The following is a 21,275-nucleotide window of genomic DNA, read 5'->3' on the forward strand; positions in this document are numbered from 1 at the left end:
GTCTTATGATATTGAAATTGGCCTTCCCCAATTCAGGACAGTAACTTCCAGGTTATCCCTTATCCCTTTCCATAACTGCTTAAAGAATATTAGGGAAGTTGATATCCCTTACTACTACAATCCTATTTCTCTTGCAACCCAGAGTTATACAGCACAGAAACAGGCCCTTCTGCCCACCACATCCATGTCAATCTTTTTCTACACTAATCCCATTTGTCTGCATTAGGACCGCATCCTACTATGCCTTCCATATTTGTGTCCATTTAAATATCTCTTAAACATAGCGATTGTATCTGATTCCACCACCTCCTCTGGCAACACATTCCAGACTCTGTGTGTGGTGGGGGTGGGGGAAGAAATCGCCCCTCAGATCTCCTTTAAAACTCTTTCTTGTCACCTTAAACCTATGCCCTCTTGCTTTTGGTTCCCCTCCCATGGGAAAAAGATTTTGTCTATCTACCCTATCTATGCCTTTCATAATCTTATATACTTCTATCAGATTACCCCTCAGCCTCTTTCGCTCCAGGAAAAACAGGCCCAGCCTATCTAACCTCTCCCCATATTAAAAGTCCTCCAAACCAGGTGAATATCCTCTGTACTCTCTCCAGTGTAGTCAGGTACTTTCTATTTCTGCAGTTTATCTACATAACTGTTCCTCTGACTGCTAGCAAAGTGACTGTCCCTCTTTTGTTTCTATAGTCACATTTGAAGATCCTTCTAGGACACCCTCCCTCATTACTGCAGTGATGGACTCCTTAATCAATATTGCAATGCTTCATCCTCTTTTACATCCTCCCCCCATTACGACTGTAGGTTCTGTACCCTGGAATGTTGCATTGCTAGTCCTGTCCTTCTTTCAACCATGTCTCTTTGATTGCAACAATATCATAATCTCAATGCTCACCCAACACCCCCCAACCAATGTAGCTGAGCTACCCACAGTGCCAGATCTAGGCTCTGGCTGGACTCTGCAAAGATAAATTCACCCCCATCATTTTCCAGCACTGAGAAACTGTTCTGGCGTGAGATGCACTCTGGTTTCCCTGACCACCTGCCTGCCTCCCTTCTTCTCCCAGTGGTCACCCATTCCTTCTTTGAATGCTTGCCCTTAAGCTACAGGATGACCACCTCTAAGAGTGTGCTAAACATGTAACTTTTAGCTTTGCAGACATACTGTACTGCTTCCAGCTGATGCTTGAGCTCGCAAACCAGAAGCACCTCTTTATAAATGTGGTCATTCAGCCCTCAGAGTGTCTTAGAATTTCCACAAGCCAAACAACACATGGAATTGAACACCCCTGCCACACTTTCAATTTAGAAAGGGCCCTTTAAAATATGACCTCCCTCTGTGCAATGTATTGAATTATAAAACTGAAAATATTTGCCAACCATCTGCCTGACTGGCAGCAATGTCACACCGTCCAGCTGAAGGCTACAGCTGTCATGGTGCCGCAGATCACATTCACCAAAGCGTATTCCAGTCAACTAAAATTAATTGACCCTAATTAAAAGATCATGCTCATTATTACAAAGGTGGAGAGGGAGAGGTCCTCTCTCAAAGGTACCTCATTTACCTCCTCACTTCAAGCTTCAGCTAAAACCCCAACCTATAAGGATTTAACTGTAAAAGTTACCAGCTTTGACTGTTAGCTTAGGATGAAATTTGAAACAATATACACCTACTCCTTGCTGACCAAAGTTTGCACCTTGAGACTGCTGTGAGAAAACACCAGAATCATCCAAATTCAGTACCCTGTTCCTGTCTTCTCTCCATATACCTCTAGCTCCAAGAACAATATCTATCTTTGAAGGTGATATTACCAGTGTAGAGAATGTGATGAATGTGTAGGAGTCTCTATTTTGCAGTCCTACAATTCTTTTTCTTTTATTGATTCAAGGATTCTTTCTTTGTATACAGATCATAGAGCTACGCAATTGTAGTGCTTGGCCAATGCTCATTGAGAAGACAGTGTACTGCTCAAAGTTGGAAAGTCTGGGTCTCGCCATCAGACATAAGATCCCACAAAATGTCAACGTTTGGGGCAGAAATACACATGCCTTCTTCCATTCCCGAGGGGCATCCTAAGCCATTCAGTATTCCTTGTAAGTCATTTGGACACATCACCGAAAATAGGAGAAAACTTTTCACCCCCTGCATAACCCTTAATTTCTATTCTTGGTAAGGTATGATTTGTTTGTATAAGCCTTCATTTCCTTAGCAGTAGCCTTTTTCCTTCATCACATTTAGCTTGACAGGTGGGGTTGATATAGGGTTTTGGGAAAGTCTAGAGTCCCTCCAGCATTTCCACTGATGTAGTGACAGAAGATCATTGGGTCATAGAGCAATACAGTACAGATACAGGTCTTTTGGCCCAACGAAGCCATGCTAACCATGGTGCCCACCCATCTAGTCCCAATTTCTTGCATCTGGCCCATATCCCTCTAAGCCCTGCCCCTGCATGTACCGATCCAAGCGCTTCTTAAATGATACTACCTGTCTCAACCACTTCCTCTGGTAGCTCGTTCCCTATACTCACCACCCTCTGCATGAAAAAGTTGCCTCTCTTTCCCCTCTCACTTTAAATCTATGGCCCCTAGTTTTGGACTCCCTTGCCCTGGGGAGAAGACTTCTAACCATCCACCATATCTATGCCCCTCATGATTTTATAAACCTTTCTGGGATCACTCCTCATTCCCCTACACTCCAAGCCAACCTTTCCCTGTAACTCAGGCCCTCTAGTCCTGGCAACATCCTTATAAATCTTTTCTGCACTCTTTCCAGTTTAATTACATCTTTCCTATAACAGGGTGACCAAAACTGTACACAGTACTCCAAGTGCGGCCTCACCAATGACTTATACAACTGCAACATAATGTCCCAACTCATATATTCAATGCCCTGACTGATGAAGGCCAGCATACTAAACGTCTTTTTCACCACCCTGTCTACCTGAGGTACCCATTTCAACGAACTGTGCACTTATACTCCTCTGTTCCATTACACTCCCTAGTGCCCTACCATTCATAGTATAAGTCCTACGCTGGCTTGACTTTACAAAATGCATCACCTCACACTTACCTGTATTGAAATCCACTTGCTACTCCTCGGCCCACTTCTCCAACTGATCAAGATCCCCCTGTAATCTACAATAACCTTCTTCACTATCAACAACACTTCCTGAATTCGTGCCATCCGCAAACTTACAGATCAAGCCTTGTGCATTCACATTCAAATCAATTACATAAATAACAAGGGTCCCAACACTGACCACTGCGGCACACTGCCAGTCATTCCTTCAACCACCTCCCTCTGCTTCCTACCTCTGAGTCAATTTCAACTCGACCTAACTAGCTCTCCCTGAATTCCATAGGGCCTAACCTTCCAGACCAGCTTACCAAGTGGGACCTTGTCGAAGGCCTTGCTAAAGCCCAAGATCAGGGAATAAGTTCTCCTTGCATCCCAATATTATGTTAAAAAGCACACTCCCTCCTTCACACCAAAATTTTACAAGAATATTGCAAACTGGGAAGAGAGAAAGAAATAACAACATTAGTTCACGGGCCACTAAACAACATTTGAAGTCTGGTTTTGTAGAATCATTAGGCCTTGCCATCACACTCGATCATTAGCCATCCCTCATCCCCAACTACCACTTGTACAGCGTCTACACATTATCAAAAATACCCTGGTAGTCTGTTGTTCCGTGATATCTCCTCTATAACCAAGGGAGATGAGAGCATTGAAATCATGGCAATACCTTCAGGTTCATCAAGTCAAACATCATCCTAACCTAACTATGCATTCCTACATTGTTACCAGATCCATGCACTAAAATCCCTGATTTTAGCAGCTGCATAGGAAAACCATCACCAGTGGAACTGCACTGTGAGTGATCTCAGAGTAACTAGTTTTTGTCAATAGCACCTGCATCTTACACTCAGACAGCAATGGGAAACTTACCTTAATTATAAAGCCTTGTGTGTACTTACAGCAAGCCTCTTCCTGCCTGAATGCATTCTTTTGATCCTGTGAGAAGCTAAACATTAAGTGAACTGTGAATTATTTATTTATAGGGTTAATATGTCTATTATAAATTAAACCAGAAGCTGGATTATTTACAACAATTTTAAATAGATGTCCAGGTTTCCATCATTTGAAAAATTAGTCTGTAAATATTTCACTGCCAATGACAATCTACTGAAAGTTACTTCCTAGTTCAGTTTTGTCCCTATTGTTTTCTCCTCTCAGTTTTCATTTTAATCTGGTTTCTGCCTTTTCTATCTTTTTTTCCCTACTTAAAAGTAAAATATGAAACTCTTTCCTCACTTTATTTTTGTCTGACAGCAATAGCTCCTAATATTTTAGATGGGGTTGGAGATGCTCCTACCTCCACACATGGTCCAGTACATGTACAAGGATGGTTCTGTAACATTGGAAGTGCTTCTCTAAGAGAAAGAATTGAGCTATATCTGGCAGACAAATCAGAGCTCCTTTGCGCCAAATAGCATTGCAGGTAGTAAGAGCCCAGGATGTACTCTGGGTGTGGAACTTCAAAATGGCCATCACCATTGCACAATGAGTTGGCTGGGTCCTGTAGCACACAGCTGCCAGACTGGGTCTGCTACAGGTAATGAGTGAACCAACAAAAGGGATAAACTTACCTGACCTCATCCTCACCAATCTATCTGTGGAAGATGCATCTGTCCATGACAACATTACTGTAAGTAACCACTGCCTTGTCTTTGTGGAGACAAAATCCCATCCTTACATCAAGGGCACTCTCCATTGTGTTGTGTGGTACTACAATTATGCTACATGGGATAGAATCAGAACAGATCTGGCAGCTCAAAACTGGGTAACCATAAGGTACTGTGGTCCATCAATAGCAGCAGAAATGTTCACCACCACAACCTGTAATCTCAGGACCAACATATCACAGCTGGTGGATATCAGATGTGCAAGGCAAGTTTCTTTACACAGAGACTGGTGTCTGGAACGCGTTGCTAGGGGTGGTAGTGGAAGCAGATATGATACTGGCGTTCAACAGGCTTTTACATAGATGCATGAAAATGCAGAGAATGGAGGGATAGGGATCATGTTCAGGCAGAAGGGATTAGTTTAATTTGGCATCATTCTCAGTACAGACATAATGCGCCGAAGGGCCTGTTTCTGTGCTGTACTGTTCTACGTTCTAATGTAGAGAAGGCCACATTTTGAGCACTCAATACAATACACTTGAATTGCTGCTTCACCTGGAAAGGCTGCTTGAGCCCCTACATAGTGAGCAGGAAGAAGTGAAAGGACAAATGTTGCACCTCCTGCCATTGAGGAGTGGTTGGTGGGAACCAAAGACTGGACTAGGGAGTCGTGAAGGCAACAATCCCTTTGACATGCTGAAAGGGAGGGGAAATAATGTGACCGATGATGGAAATTTGTTGGAGCTGACAGAAGTTGCTAAGGATGATCTGTCAAATGCAAAGGCTGGTGGGGTGGAGGGTGAAGACTAGGGGAACTCTTGTCCTTGCTCTGACTAAGAAAGGGACTGAGAACAAAGGTGCCAGAAATAGATGAGATGGGGTCTAGGGCTACAGTTCAGGAAGAAGGAAGATACATCAGAGGCATCTGTACAAAAAGTCTCATCATCGGAGCAAATACAATAGAGACAGACAAAGAACAGAGGTGCCCTGGGACCATCCAGTTGCCCAGCTTCAATGGCAGAAGGAACGCATCACCTCACAATCTACCCACCCAGCTCATTGATCACCTCAGGACTCAAGAACCAGAGTTGAAGCAAGTCACTCTCGATTCCAAGGGACTACCAAAGAAAGTAAGAGTAAAGTGAGTGAAAATTGTGAATGTATATTCTTCCAGTGAGAAAACAGGGTATACATCCCCATGCAATACCAGATTTTTAGTGTCAGTGATGCTCGATGTTGAAATGCCCTGGAGGTATGTGCAGCTGTTAAGTAACATGGGCAGCAACTAGCGATGACAACTAGCAGGAAGAAGCAGTAGCAAGCAACTGGTGCATGCAGTGAGGAGAAAGGAATACATAATGTAGTGTTAGGAGGATGGGTAGCATTGTTAGTTGTCCCAGTTGATAGAAGCACAAATGGCTGAACTGTCAGTGGAAGCTTTTTCTTCCATTGTACAAGAAGAGAAAAAAAATGCCTGGGTATCAGAATTATTTATTACACAAAATATTTTACAAAACAAATATGAATTTATCTGTTGTCAAGTATATAGATGTATTCCAGTTCCTTAACTGATAAGAATTCTGAATCTAATCACTGCTTTACATCGATAAAAGTTTAGAGCAAAGACAACATCCATTTGGACAAAAGTCAGCTACAGCAGGATAATTAATAACATTATTTGGATGTGCACATTAAGAGCTGTGACCTGCAGGGCTATGGACCTAGTGTTGGAAAATGGGATTATGTTGGATACCTATTGTTTTGACTAGCAGAGACATTAGGCTGAATAACTTCTAATGGTGTAAATTTTCCATGATTCTATGGACATGAGACACTGCAAAGTACTGAAGGATATGTTGTATAAAGTCTTTGTATATGTTTTATGTGTATAACATAGCTTATTTTTCATATAATTCCAATGTGCCTGATTCTTCAGCAAAATCTTATTTTGATCTATTTTGAGCTAAATGAATAAAAAAAGGCATGTCAACGTAAAAATGTTTCTTCATTTGGATGACATTTTTTGAATCCATGTATTTTTATGATCTAATGATGCCAGTGAAGGTCCTTCGAATCTCACACTTTAACAGGACCCCTTAAGTAGTAAATATTCATCATATAAGGAAGATAAACAGGACTCTAACTTTAGACACAATTTAGCATTTACAGATTTGCTGCAACATTTAATATTGCTCCACGTGTTCATTCAATGTGAAGCAAATGAACTCCCTAAAAATGAAAAAAAAAATAAAACTGAACTGATTTAAGGGTTAGCATTTAATTTTTAATAACACTTACTGAGTTAATTCCATTAAAGAACTAAAGGCTGCAATGACCCTCAGAGATGTTTTAGGCAGATGGTAGGGAAGAGCTGATTTTATAGCGTTGTTAAATTATCATCATCTGGATAGAATGCTTCATTTTGACATCCTTCGCTCTCGCACAGCGCTTGGCAGGAGATTCCATTCTCAGCCCCTTTGAAATTTGCCTCTTCATTTTCTTTTTCCTTTTCTGCAGATTTTGCTTTCCTACAACAGTAAAAGCACGTTAGATACATGCAGTTGGAATAAATCCTCTCCAACCTGGATTCATTGCTCTTATTTGTACTCTTGTTAAACACATAATTCCAATGTAGGATTTTTCATCAAACCCAAGCAAATAAACAAAACTTATTTTATTTATTTCCTGTTATGATTTCATCAGAACAATTGGGATGTGATGCAGGAAAGATTTGGGAGGGACAAACTATTTAATTTTTATGGGAGATTTAAGACTGTGTTATGTATTTATATCTTTCCATAACAGCCAACAAACCGAGGGCATGATTGTAAAATGACTTCCTTCTGTGCAATACATTTCTGACTCAAATTATTCTCTCCCTTTTTCCTACTCTAAAACCAACCTTTGACCAAGTTTCTGATCATTTACCCCTTTAATCTTCATATGTAACTTGGTGTTATTTTTGTTTGGTGCTGCTCTTGGGTAGCACTTGGAATACAACGATATATAAATGCAAGTTGTTTTTGCTGTATCATTCTGTGGTTCTGTCATCAACTGTTGAACTCATGGTGATAATAGTCAGTAATCAATAAATAAATACCTAATGCTATCTGCCAGAAGCCAGTTCCTCAATTTCAAAAAGAGAATAATAATGCTTTAAAATAGTAAACAAATGATTTCTTGTTGAATTCTAGCACTTTTTTTTCCATACATTTGCTTTTGAACATTGGACCCACTGATTGCATGTCCAATAAAAGCTATAATACAAATTTCACTCTCATGCAGATCTTAATGACTTATAAACACACAGGTGCAGCCATAATAAAGATCATGGGTTCAGCATTTGTGTCAGCATTACACAAACAGTGGAGATTTGAGTTAATTAAGTAATTTTAATTAAATGTCAAACTGCTACAAAAGTTAGGAAGCCCAGGGGTAGCATCCAGCATTGACCCAGTCAATGGATTCTATTAAATCAAGGACATTTCCAGCCCAGTTAGCTCTGTGAATGTTGTCCATATAAATGTTTCAACATAATTTGAGAGAACTCTCCCACAAACAACTCAAGCAGCAGCAGCAGTAGTTTTGTGATTATATCTTTGAGCTAGAGCCCTCCATCAAATCCTTGGGTACATCCTGTCCACTGGCAGGGCAGAACCACCGGAGATAGCACTAGAGTGCTAAACAGGCTCGGAGTCCTTTACATTGATTCTAGACTCCATGAAGTCTCATTGCACCAGGTCAAATACAGACATGGAAACTTCCTCCTGATTACCACCCGCCATTACCCCTTAACTGATGAATTTGCGTCCTTCATCAATACTTGGAGGAAGCACTCTTTCTAATATGGAGAAGATTCAAACATTAACAATGGTCAACTAAAAAACACTGGAGTGCTATTGTTGTCTGTGGAATTTCAAATATGCAGTGACTTTTGAAAGTGAATAATGTTGAAGAATAAAATTGGCTTTAATTTGGCCTGTTCTGTTTCCAACCAGATTGGACTGAAATATGATCATTGCAACACTATGCAACACCACGAAGCCGCAATCACACTCAGAACATCAATGCATCTGTGGCTCTGTCATTGACTCATTTCGTTCTCATTTCTGGACTCAGAGGGTATGGGTTCAGAGCATCTCCAGGACTGGAGCATGTAGAATACTGCTCAGGACTGAAATAATAGCTAGGGCAATACAGTTTCTGGATCAAAACCTTACATCATGTCTGCCAGTGCTAGAGGTGCTAAAGATTCTGAAGTGCTGTTTGAAGAAAGGGTGAACCACTTTGGTAGGAAATACAGAAACAGGATTGCTTAGAATTTCCTCCCTAACCACAGAGACACATCATTGCAAGGCAGGCCAAATACTTTGGTTGTGGGGCCACTCAGATGTGCTCAAGGATTACTAAATTGGCTTTACAAGATTAAAGACCCTCCTTCACTCCCTGCATTAGAAGAGTGAGCATGTGTCTGGGGTCCCAGCTGGGCCTTGAACTTGCAGGGGATAGAGGACCAGAGATGGTGGGACAAAGGAGGGATGGTTGTGGATCAGAGATGGGTCAAGGGTTTAGTGATTGGTAGGCTTGGGGGTCATGTCAGGAGCCTGAGCAGTGAAGTGATGGGAGGTGATACCTGGATACATATTGTGGTAATGTGTGGCAAAAACACAGCAGAGCCTGGAATGAAAATTGTGAGACCTTATCAGTTGTGTATTTAGCTTTTGTTTCTGCACCTAATGAAGCAGTGCAGCATAGGTTCAATAGATTGAAACTGTCCTTCCAATCTTGAGTAAGATTGGAGAATGAGAAGTGATTGCAAGATTCTCAGAGAGAGCGACAGAGAGGCCTCCTGCTGCCAGAGTGCCTGCAGGCAGATTTCCGAATATCGGGTTGGTTAGTGCTGAGTAGAAATTTCTTTTCATGGAGGGTTGTAAATCTTTAGAAATTTCTACCCCAGGCAGTTGTGAATGGTGGCTTGTTGACCACTTCCAATGATGAGATAGATAGATTTTTTGATCTTAAGTGAATCAGAAAATATAGTAATCGGAAAGTGGAGCTGAAGCACTTGATCAGCCATTGTTTTGACTGGTGGAGCAGGCTTGAGACATGGTTTACTCTTCCCCAGCTCATATTGCTTGTGTTTTTTTTTAATAATTCCTTTAACTATAAGATAAGAGACAAAGACAAGAGATGCTGTCCAGAACATTTCAGAACACAAGGACTCTTACCCTCATCGTTTAACCTCTTAGGAGAAATTTCTTCAAAAATTCTCCTCATTCCCCAACTATTTGATCCTGGATGGAAGAGGGAAAAAATATGCTTTAAGGTACTTACTTCATTTTGTCACGCTGACTGGTCACAATTATCATAATTAAACCAACCACTATCAAGCCCATGATGACACCAAATACGATCAGCCACACAGTGACAGGTTGCTCTGGGGTTGGGGAAAAGGTAGGCTTGATACCCACAAACTCCAGTGTGTGGTCATCCAGGGAAAAGGCATTGTTGAATCTGGCTCTGACCATTCTGAAATGACCAAAACAGAATGTTAAATCAAATATTAATCTCTTTAAAAAAAATTAAGTGGTGCTTTCTTTCCAAACAGGTATACCTGATCGCGTTTTCCACATCTGTCTTGGGAAGAGGTTTCGATCCACTATATGGATCTGTCACCACAAAATAAAATGAGATCCTTTCTGTTTTCTCACATATGTGCACATCGGATACACTGTAAAAACAGTAATGGCCATAATTTCAATGTCTTCTCTCTATTTAACTAAAATTGTTAATTTGTGAGTATCTACTGAAACACCAAACATAATCCAAGACAGTGGTCTATCGATAAGAGAAAGACTTTGCAGGTATTCGAAGAGAATACATGAGAAAGTGTAAGGCATGTTGCAACTTGTGCATTCATATGGATTCACATGGATTCATAATACACATAATGGAAATATTAAAAAATTATACATTTGGAAAGTAAACTACAAGAAATAGTTTGATCTGGAAGGTTCTTCAGATTACACCAAGATCTTGCAATCCTAAAGGCTTAAAAATTGCACTCAGCGACGCTGGAAAAACTGGTACATGGGAAACCGCTTTCATCAACCAATTTTATGCACATTTCTGGGAGGATTAATGCCAGCCATTAATTGCGTAAGGGCCTTATGTACTCTAGACTGTTTTTCTGGCATCCAGCTCACCCAAATGACAAGATCACAAGATCACAAGATCACAAGATAAGGGAGCAGAAGCAGGCCATTCGGCCCATCGAGTCTGCTCCAAGGAAAAGGGAAAAAGAAATGGGGTGGGAAAAAAAGAGAGAGAAAAAAAAACTATTCTAATCCCATTTGCCAGCCTTATCCCCATATCCCTTGATACCCTGACTATTTAGATATCTGTCTATCTCCTCCTTGAATACCCCCACTGATCTGGCCTCCACTGCTGTGCGTGGCAAGGAGTTCCACAATTTCACCACCCTCTGGGTAAAGAAACTTCTCCTCATCTCTGTCTTGAAACTGTACCCTCTAATTCTAAGATTGTGCCCTCTGGTCCTGGACACGCCCACCAAGGGAAACAGCCTAGCCACATCTACTCTATCCTTACCTGTCAACATTTTAAATGTCGCTACGAGGTCCCCTCTCATCCTTCTGTACTCCAGCGAGTACAGTCCAAGAGCCGACAAACGCTCATCATACTTAAGCCCTTTCATTCCTGGAATCATTCTCGTAAATCTCCTCTGAACCCTCTCCAACGTCAGCACATCCTTCCTAAGATGCGGGGCCCAAAACTGCGCACAGTTCACCAACTTGGTGAAGTTCACAAACTTCACCAACCTGCCAGATTCACCAATCATCCATAGAACGTAGAACAGTACAGCACAGGAACAAGGCCTTCAGCCCATGATGTTGTGCCGAACTAATTAAACTAGTAATTAAATGCCTAACTAAAATAATCCCTTCTGCCTACAGAATGTCCATTTACCTCCAATCTCTGCATATTCGTGTGCCTATCTAAGAGCCTCTTACAACATACATTTTCTCTAAATCCACAAATGTTTTATTGCTGCTGTCTTTGTGCCTTGCACTCCCATTACTCTTTGCTTTGATTCCCTTCAACCTAATTCCAGTTCTGTCCATTGATCCTAAATCAATGCTGGTCAATAAATCATAGACAACAATAATTTGCGGAGCCTAACACATACAGAGATGACCTTGACATTTCTTCAGATTAGATTTTGCTAGGTCTCTGGAGAAGGTACAATTGTTGTTTGAAAAGAATCTGAACAATACAGAATGCTATCTGTTTAAGATAAGGCAGACTTGAGAGGAAGTGCCAGTTTAGTGAGCAATCTAGAACAGACTACCAGGTACAGATATGCAAGAAATATACTTACCTAAACTCGATGCCACAAAACAGTATGTCCCTCTTAGATATTTTTAAAGCAGATCTTAAGGCAATCTGGAACTGATTTACAGTTAAAGGAGAGCTATTTTTGGAGAAGCCTTATCATAAAACAAATGAACTTTATTCCCTTATGATAGATACATATAATAATATTCACTGCACATTTCAGATTGTGATTGCTCCAAACATTAATGTGAAAAAAACTACAAGGCTAAAGCCTTAAATGGACTAGATTACTGCCTACTAATAACAGAACATCTTAGGTAAATGTTATTATATTGGCGTTTTCCATATCATGGAAGGAGGCCATTTGGCTCAGTGAGTTTATGACAGTTTCCAGAGCAATCCCATTTCCCCATCTAATTTTCCTGTTATCTTGGAACCATCACTTACAATAGTTGGTCAAATTTTTGGACTTTTCTGCAGAAAGTAAACTCATGCTCAAGGTTACTGCTCACTCCCCTCTGCAAATGTCAAAGCAACTATAATTCAGACATTGTCAAGTTCAGAAAAACATCAAGGTAATTAACAGAGACTGGAATGGAGAACATGAGGATGAAAGGTCAAAAGAGAGTGGGTACAGATTTGGATGTAGGTGGAGTGCTGATCAGTATCAACAAAACCAGCCCTAAACAGAGATGATAAAAAATAAAGCCCGTTGGGAGAGACTGCAACCAATTTGATGTGGTATGGCGTCACTAAATGTCCAAAGAACAGAGAATTACATCAACTACACCCACTCCCTGGACACTGATATTGAGCACAGTCACACCCCAGGGACTGATATCGAGCACGGTCATTCTCCAGGGACTGATATTAAGCACACCTGCTCACCATGGCTTGAGCTGGGTTCAGTGCCTGCTTCAGATTTCTCGTGTTTTAATCTCTGATACAACCCTAGCTCCCTTGTCTTGATTTGCAGAATCAAGCAACATTTGGTCTACTGAGGAAAATGCTTCTGTGAAGATCCTTCTGTCCTGTAACTCAATGTTTTTATGCCCTGTACAATGGAATTTGAGCATTGGAGCAAGCCATAACCTGAAGCATTAGGTAAAGTACACAACCCTACATGGGTAGGCTGAGGCTTCCATCATCCTCCATATATGTACTTTAACTTTTCATTGTTAGTGATCACTCCAACCAACAGCCCACCAATGTCCTCAGGATCCCCTGGATCATCTCCTCAAGCAAACTTCCTTCCCACTGACCATCTCCTGACTGCAGCTGGTTAGTAAACTAACTTGAATTCCTACTGAATCTTCAAAAATTCAGTACACTATAGGTGACTTGATAACAATTAATTGTGTGCCTCTGTTATGATACCAAGATGTACTGGGAGAAATGAGACAATCAAAGCATGGTCCCATGATTCACCTCATGAAATACTCACTTGAATGGTTTGTTCATTGATTTTCTCATACCATATGCCACTGTTGCTTGAAAGTAGAACTGTTCGCTCTCATCCCAATCATACTATCATTGAACAAGAATCAAAATGATCAGGTCAGCATTCAGATGTCTTACTTCCCATCTTAGCCTTCTAAAAGCAAACACGGGCAGTGATGTTTAACATGTTCAGCACTGCCTTGAGTACTGATAGAGATTAACTCACATGATTACCATTATTACTGCTTCAGTGATTATGGTAAAAGCTTTGTAGTGCACAAAATGTGCCAGATCAACAGAACTGTAAAACTCTCACTGGATGCTGTGATGAGGTTAATCTCTGTTTCCAAGGATCATTGAAAATATTCAGAACAATCAGTTACCCAGCTCAGCACTGAGTGGCAACTAAAATTAAATCCCAAAAGACATGTGGCTAGATACATAAACATATTCTGGATTCCTGGGTTAATAAATAAAGCAAAGAAGTTCTGCTAAACCTTTACTAATCACCAGTTACGCAAGAACTATTCAATATCTCAAGCCTGTTCTGCCGTTAAGATACATTGATGTGAATTTTAATTCCATTCACTTGCGTGGGTTCCATTACCCTGAATGTCCTAATAATAACTTATCCTTCTCTGAAATTCTCAGTTGACTTTCAGGTTTAATTACTGTATGCTTTTGTGAAGAGTGTTTCAGATTTCCATTTCTCTCTGCATCTAAAACTGCTTCCTAACATAGCCCCTGAATAACCTACCTCTAAGCTCGGGATCCTCACCAGAGAAAATAATCTCTCCCTATCTACCCAATAAACCGTAATAAGAACATGAGAAATAGGAGCCGGATTTAGCCATTTGGTCCCTGGAGCCTGCTCCATTTGACAACATCATAGCTGACCTACTGCAATAACATATTTCTACCCTATCACCAGGTTCCACATTCCTTCAAAAATCCAGAAATCCATCAACCTGACTGAGACTTCACAGCTCTCCAGGGCAGAGAATTCGAAAGATTTATGAACCTACGAGTGAAGAAATTTCTCCTAACTTTAGTTCTAAATGGTTTACCTCTTTTTCTGAGACTGTGACTCCTGGTTCTAGCCTCGTCACCCAGAGAAGAGATCCACCCCACATCTAACCTGACAAGCCCTTTAACAATTTTGTATATTTTGATGTCAACTTTCACTCTTCTGAGCTCTAAAATGAAGGCCTAGCTTACTCAGTCTTTCCTCAAATGACAGATCTGTCATCCCTAGAACCAATCTGGGGAATCTTTACTGCGATCCCATCATAGCAGGTATATTTCATTTTGGATAAATGTACACAATATTCCAGGTGCTTACGAAAACCCTATATAATTGTTGTAAGACATCTTTACTCTTCTATTCAAATCTTCTTGCATTAAAACCCACATACTACTTGTTTTTCTGTTGCACCTGCATGTTTCAGAGACTTATCTACAAGGACACTCAGGTCCCTTTGAACATCAACGTTTCCCAATCTCTCACCTGCCACATTGTTGCCCATTGACATCTAAACCCTCTTGCTTCTTTGCATCCTCATCACTTCTCACATAGTTTTATGTCATCAGAAAACTTGAAAATGTTATACTTGGTCTCCTCAGCCAAACTGTTGATATACAGATTCACACAGTCACAGAGCAATAGAGCATGGATACAGGCCCTTCAGCCCAACGAGTCCATGCCGACCATGGTGCCCACCCATCAAGTCCCAATTTCCTGCATTCGGCCCATATCCCTCTAAGCCCCACCCTCAATGCTTCTTAAGTGATACTATTGCACCTACCTCAACCACTTCCTCTGGCAGCTTGATCCATATACTCACAACCCTCTGTGTGAAAATGTTGCCCCTCAGGTCCCTTTTAAATCTTTCCCCCTCACCCTAAATCTATGCCTATTAGTTCTGGACTCCCTACCCTGAGGAGAAGACTGCTACCATCCATCTTATCTATGCCCCTCATGATTTTATAATTGTACATCAATGATTTGGATGATGGAATAAATGGTTGTGTGGCTAAGTTTGCGGATGACACCAAGATGACACCAAGATAAGTGGAGGAGTAGGGAGCATAGAGGAAATAGAAAGAATGCAGAGGGACCTAGACAGTTTAGGAGAATGGGCAAGGAAACGGCAGATGAGATTTAATGTTGAGAAATGTGCAGTTGTACACTTTGGAAGCAGAAATAAGCGGGTAGATTATTATCTAGAAGGAGAGAAGATTGATAGTGCGGTAGTACAAAGGGACTTGGGGGTACTCGTACAAGATACCTTAAAAGTTAACCACCAGGTTGGATCGGTGGTTAAGAAAGCGAATGCTATGTTGGCATTCATCTCGAGAGGTATAGTGTATAAAAGTAAGGAAGTGTTGATGAGGCTCTACGGGACGCTAGTGAGGCCTCATTTGGAATACTGTGCGCAGTTTTGGGCCCCACATCTTAGGAAGGATGTGCTGACGTTGGAGAGGGTTCAGAGGAGATTTACGAGAATGATTCCGGGAATGAAAGGGCTTAAGTATGATGAGCGTTTGTCGGCTCTTGGACTGTACTCGCTGGAGTACAGAAGGATGAGAGGGGACCTCGTAGCGACATTTAAAATGTTGACAGGTAAGGATAGAGTAGATGTGGCTAGGCTGTTTCCCTTGGTGGGCGTGTCCAGGACCAGAGGGCACAATCTTAGAATTAGAGGGTACAGTTTCAAGACAGAGATGAGGAGAAATTTCTTTACCCAGAGGGTGGTAAAATTGTGGAATTCCTTGCCACGCACAGCAGTGGAGGCCAGATCAGTGGGGGTATTCAAGGAGGAGATAGACAGATATCTAAATAGTCAGGGTATCAAGGGATATGGGGATAAGGCTGGAAAATGGGATTAGAATAGTTTTTTTTTCTTTTTTTCTTTTTTTCTTTTTCTTTTTCTTTTCTTTTCTCCTTTTTTTTCCCACCCCATTTCTTTTTCCCTTTTCCTTGGAGCAGACTCGATGGGCCGAATGGCCTGCTTCTGCTCCCTTGTCTTGTGATCTTGTGATCTTGTGAAGATCACCCCACAGTCTCCTATGCTCCAAGGAATAAAGACCCAGCCTGGCCAACCTCTCCCTCTAACTCAGGCCCTCTAGTCTGGCAACATCCTCATAACTTTTTTCTGCATCCTTTCCAATTTAACCATGTCTCTCCTATAACAGGATAACAAAAACCATACACAGTACTCTAAGTGCGGCCAATGACTTATACAACTGCAATATAATGTCCCAACTCCTATACTCAATGTGCTGACTGATGAAGGCAGGTGTTCTAAGCGTCTCTTTCACCACCCTGTCTACCTGTGATGCTGCTTTCAACTAACTATGCACTTGTACTCCTACCCACCCATCTCCACAGCTCAAGACATAGGCGGCCCAGCTGATCTCTAAGGGGACCTACTCTCTCCCTAGGCACCCTTTTCCTCTTTATATAGCAATAGAACCTCTTGGGATTTTCCTTAACCTTAAGTGTATTCTTTATCTTCTTATAGTCATCAAGGGATTTACTTGTCCCTAACCTCCTAAACACAATGCATGCTTCCTTCTAGTTCTTGACCAGAGCCTTAATATCTCTTATCAGTCAAAGCTCCCTAAACTTGCTAGGTTTACCCTTCACCCTAACAGGAACATGCTGCTCCTGGACTCTTGATATCACACTGTTAAAAGCCTCCCACTTGTCACTTGCTCCTTTCCCTTCAAACAGGCTCACCCAATCGACCTCTGTTAGATCCTGCCTAATTCCCCCAAAATTAGCCCTGCTCCAGTTTAGGACCCTAACCTGTGGGCCTGTCCTACTCTTTTCCATCACTATCTTGAAACTAATAGAATTATGGTTACTAGTGCCAAAGTGCTCCCTGACTGCCACTTCAGTTACCTGCCCTACCTCGTTCCCTAAGAGAAGTTCCAGTATTGCACCCTCCCGAGTAGGGCCCTCTATATATTGACTCGGGAAACTTTCCTGGACACATTTCACAAATTCCACCTCACCCAGGCCCTTAACACTCTGGGTAGTCCAGTCAATATAGGGGAAATTAAAATCTCCCACTAATACAACCCTATTATTCTTACAACGATGAGCAACTTCTCTCAAGTTCCCACTGACTATTGGGAAGTCTATAATACAGCCCCACTTGAGTGACCCTCGCCTTCTTGTTTCTAAGTTCTACCCATTTGGCGTCACTGGATGATCCCCCAAAAATGTCAACTCTGAGTACTGCTGTTACATCCTCCCTTATCAAAAGGCAACCCCCCCCCCTCCCCTTACATCTGTCATTCCTGTAGCATCTGCATCCAGGAATATTGAGCTGCCAGTCCTGCCCTTCTCTCAGCCATGTTTCTGCTATGGCTGTAATGTCCCAGTCCTCAGAGCCGATCCACGCTCTGAGTTCGTCTGCCTTACCTATTAAACCTTGTGCATTGAAATAAATGCAGTTCAATTGGGTATTCATTAATCTGCCTTTACTGTGCCCCTGACTATCTTGATTACTAAACTTGCTCTTGCTGGCTACTGCTTTATCCCATTACATGCTCCTGCTCAGGAGCAAGTCAAATCTTGATGAATGAAGGAGCAGATTCAAAGAGTTGTATGGCCTACCCCTTCTCCTATTGGTTCTAATAAACTAACCAATCAGCTCCCCTCTGTTTGACTATAATATATTGTAAGTAGTTAGGGTCTAAGCTCTGAACCCTACGTCATCCCTGCCAAGCTGACAAGGAGCTAGTCATTCCTACTCTTTGTTTTCTATCTGCATATCAACTCTCAATATTATAGTACTATATTCCTAATTCTATCTACTCCCAATTTTTTCCCCAACTGTGTGGGGCATTATTGAAAGCCTTCTGAAAATCCAAATACACATTGACTGGTTCCCCCTCATGTACTCAATACATCCTCAAAGGACACAAGCAGGTTAGTCAAACATGAGTTTCCTTTCATAAATCCTTGAAAGGCAGGACCTGATGCAGGGTTTCAACCCGAAACATCAACAGTTCCTTCCCCACCCCCAGATGCTGCTCGACCCACTGAGTTACTCCAGTGGATTCTTGCACCAGAGCATCCACTATCTCTATAGCCACCTCTTTAAAACTTGGGGATGTATATCAACAGGTGCTGGGGATTTCTCAGTTTTCAGACTCATTAACTACAGTAATTTTTTGATAGAATCATGGAATCATAGAATCATGGACCTTGGATCTTTGATTCACTAGTATCTCTGAGGTTGTTTTTTGTGTCTTCTTCCATGAAGACAGACACAGACTACTTACTTGTTTTCTTTGCTATTTCTTGATTCCCATTATAAATTCCCCCTTAAAAATGTCTCTACAACAAGGGATCCACATTCTCCCATCAGTCGTTTACATACCTACAGAAGTTTTTAATGTTTGTCACTAATTGGCTCTCATATTCTATATCGTCCTATCAATTTCTTAGTTATCCTTTGTTGAATTTTCCAATCCCATGGCAACTTTCTAAGTCTTTTACCTAGATTTATAGCTCTTTAATTGTTTCTGTAATCCATAGTTGGACCACCTCTTCTGTTGTAACTTTATGCCTTAAAGGAACGCATTTTTGTTGCAAATTGCATATTTCTTTAAATGCTTGCCATTGCCTCTCCATTATCATACTCTTTAATATTGTCTTGCCAGCCAGCTTGCCCTCATACTTTCATAGTTCCTATTGCTTGGATTGAAAATCCTAGTTTCAGGTTGAACTAACTTACTTTTGAATTTACTGTAAAATTCTTTCATATTATGGTCACTCTTCCCTGTGAGCCTCTGTACAACTAGATTATTAATTAAGCATTTATTATTGCACAGTACAATCTAAAATAGCCTGTTCCCTTGTCGGTTCATTAACATACTGATCTAGAAATTCATCTTGGGTATATTCTGGGAATTCATCCTCTACGTTATTAGCATTAGTTTTCCCAGTTTTTACTCAGATTAAAGTCACCCATGATTACTGCACATGCTGTCATATACATCTCTAATAAGGAAGAACTTACTGCCTCATCTCCAAGAGCTGTCTTCAGGCTGATTCGTACTTTAAAAGCATTAGGTGAATCTGAAATGAATGATAATGAGAAAAATATCAAACACACAGAAAAACAATTGTTTGTTTAAAGGATTTCCTGTGTTGCTATATCAGCTTTCTTCAACTGTAATTATTCTTGTCTAAACCAGAAAGTTGTGGATTGAAATCTCATTCCTGAGATTTAGTCTAACTTTCCATGCAGTACTGTAGAAGCACGACATTGGGGTAGGGAGATGTGAATGAATTGTTAAAACAATGACCTTTTGTTGTTTCAGGAACTTGTAAAGGAACCCATGGCACTGTTCTGAAGAAGATCAAGAGAGTTATCATGAAGCCCTAGCTAATGTTTATTCCTTAAAGCCGCAGGACAGATTATCTAGTCATTATTACACGGGAACTAGCTTGTGCAAATTGGCTCATCCTTAGATCACAAATGATATTATAAGTCTTTCAAGTCATTTTTTTTTTACTGAGTGAGAAGCAACTAAACCATGCCAAGTCTATATAATATTGTGAATTTTCAAGTCATTTCTGAATGGGATTTTAAATCTGATTTGGGATTGTTTAACATGTAATTAGGTCAAAAAATCTGAAATTAAGCAATACCAAAAGTCAAATGATAAGTGTAATTGGTTATGGCAATGGATCATTTAATTACATTGATATAAGCATAGAAGCTGAAAATTCACAAAAAATGGAGCTTCAATAGTGTGACATACCTTTAAAACAGAGCTGACCCAATGCTGTGGCTCCAGACCCTGCAGCCATAAAAGGACTGAAAACAATAAGCAAAAGCATGAAGCACATCTTCATAATGAAGGACACTGTAAGGAAGAACTGGCAGAGAACCCCACCTTATGTTTTCTGTGATACATAAACCTCCACCGAAATTGGTTGGAAAAATGCTTCCTCAAGCTTGTACAAAGTTTAATTATTAAACAAGGATGACCTGGTAAACAGCCTGTGTACCTTCACAAACCTATCACTACTGCAGTTATAATTGATTAAAATGTTGCTATGATCTGTGTTGCAATGGAAAGTCAATCAAAAAACTTGTTGGACAGCCAAATGAAATGTTGTGTTGATCCACAGTCAAATGTAGGTATTAAAATACTTCACAGTTTCCCAAGTGCATTATTCTACAATTCGTAACTCTTTCTAGGAGGGAATTTCTACATAAGGGAAGGTCACTTTCAGTTCGTCTATTTTATTCATTTCCCCCAAAGATCTTCTGAAAGTGATGCATTAACACAGACAGAAATATTACTCTAAATAATCTGTGTGTACAGATAGTTTTCATTTAAAATGAACAAATTTTTTTCTGGGGAAGCTAGCATGTTCATTGTTTATCTTTACAAATATAATTTATTCATAAAAATTGCATTATGTAAGCCAGTACATTCCACAGTAAAAGGCAGAGCATTCACAATTTATCGGCATAACATCAATGTTCCCTTTTCTTACATTTCATGAGTAAACACTTTGAGAAGTTTTTTTTAAACAGATCCCAGCCCCTCATTTTACAGTGGTGGGAGGGCACTAAACTATAGCCTTTCCCCACAGAGTGTTTGTGGTGTCTACTCCAAACTTAAGTGTGTACCTGAGCACATGGTTCTGCAACCTGGAGTATGCTAGTCTATGGCATTCCATTGTGAACAGCTCCTTGCGCTAGAAGAGCAGAAACTTTTGGGCAGACCATGCTCATCTTTCATTG

General features: G+C 40.8%; 1 protein-coding gene across 1 annotated transcript; it reads right to left on the reverse strand.

Moving 5' to 3' along the window:
* Window positions 1-6,169: 6,169 nt before the first annotated feature.
* On the reverse strand, window positions 6,170-20,447 carry cltrn (collectrin, amino acid transport regulator). The gene is made up of 6 exons (XM_052014411.1): window positions 20,281-20,447; window positions 19,533-19,591; window positions 13,499-13,581; window positions 10,313-10,429; window positions 10,033-10,227; window positions 6,170-7,226 (listed from the first exon to the last, which is right to left on the reverse strand). The coding sequence occupies exons 1-6, from the start codon at window positions 20,372-20,374 to the stop codon at window positions 7,076-7,078; spliced, it is 699 nt and encodes a 232-aa protein (XP_051870371.1). The 5' UTR covers window positions 20,375-20,447; the 3' UTR covers window positions 6,170-7,075.
* Between the last annotated feature and the right edge of the window lie 828 nt (window positions 20,448-21,275).

Source organism: Pristis pectinata, chromosome 4 (genome assembly GCF_009764475.1).
Source record: "Pristis pectinata isolate sPriPec2 chromosome 4, sPriPec2.1.pri, whole genome shotgun sequence".
NCBI lineage: Eukaryota > Metazoa > Chordata > Chondrichthyes > Rhinopristiformes > Pristidae > Pristis > Pristis pectinata.

What these genes read in the sequence shown, in the direction of transcription:
- cltrn (XM_052014411.1), bottom strand. Translation starts at nt 20,374, where the DNA reads ATGAAGATGTGCTTCATGCTTTTGCTTATTGTTTTCAGTCCTTTTATG. An exon ending in CAGCTCTTGGAGATGAGGCA is followed by an intron (nt 13,582 to 19,532) that starts GTAAGTTCTTCC and finishes GTTCAATGATAG; the next exon opens with TATGATTGGGATGAGAGCGA. An exon ending in TCAATGAACAAACCATTCAA is followed by an intron (nt 10,430 to 13,498) that starts GTGAGTATTTCA and finishes CTGTTTTTACAG; the next exon opens with TGTATCCGATGTGCACATAT.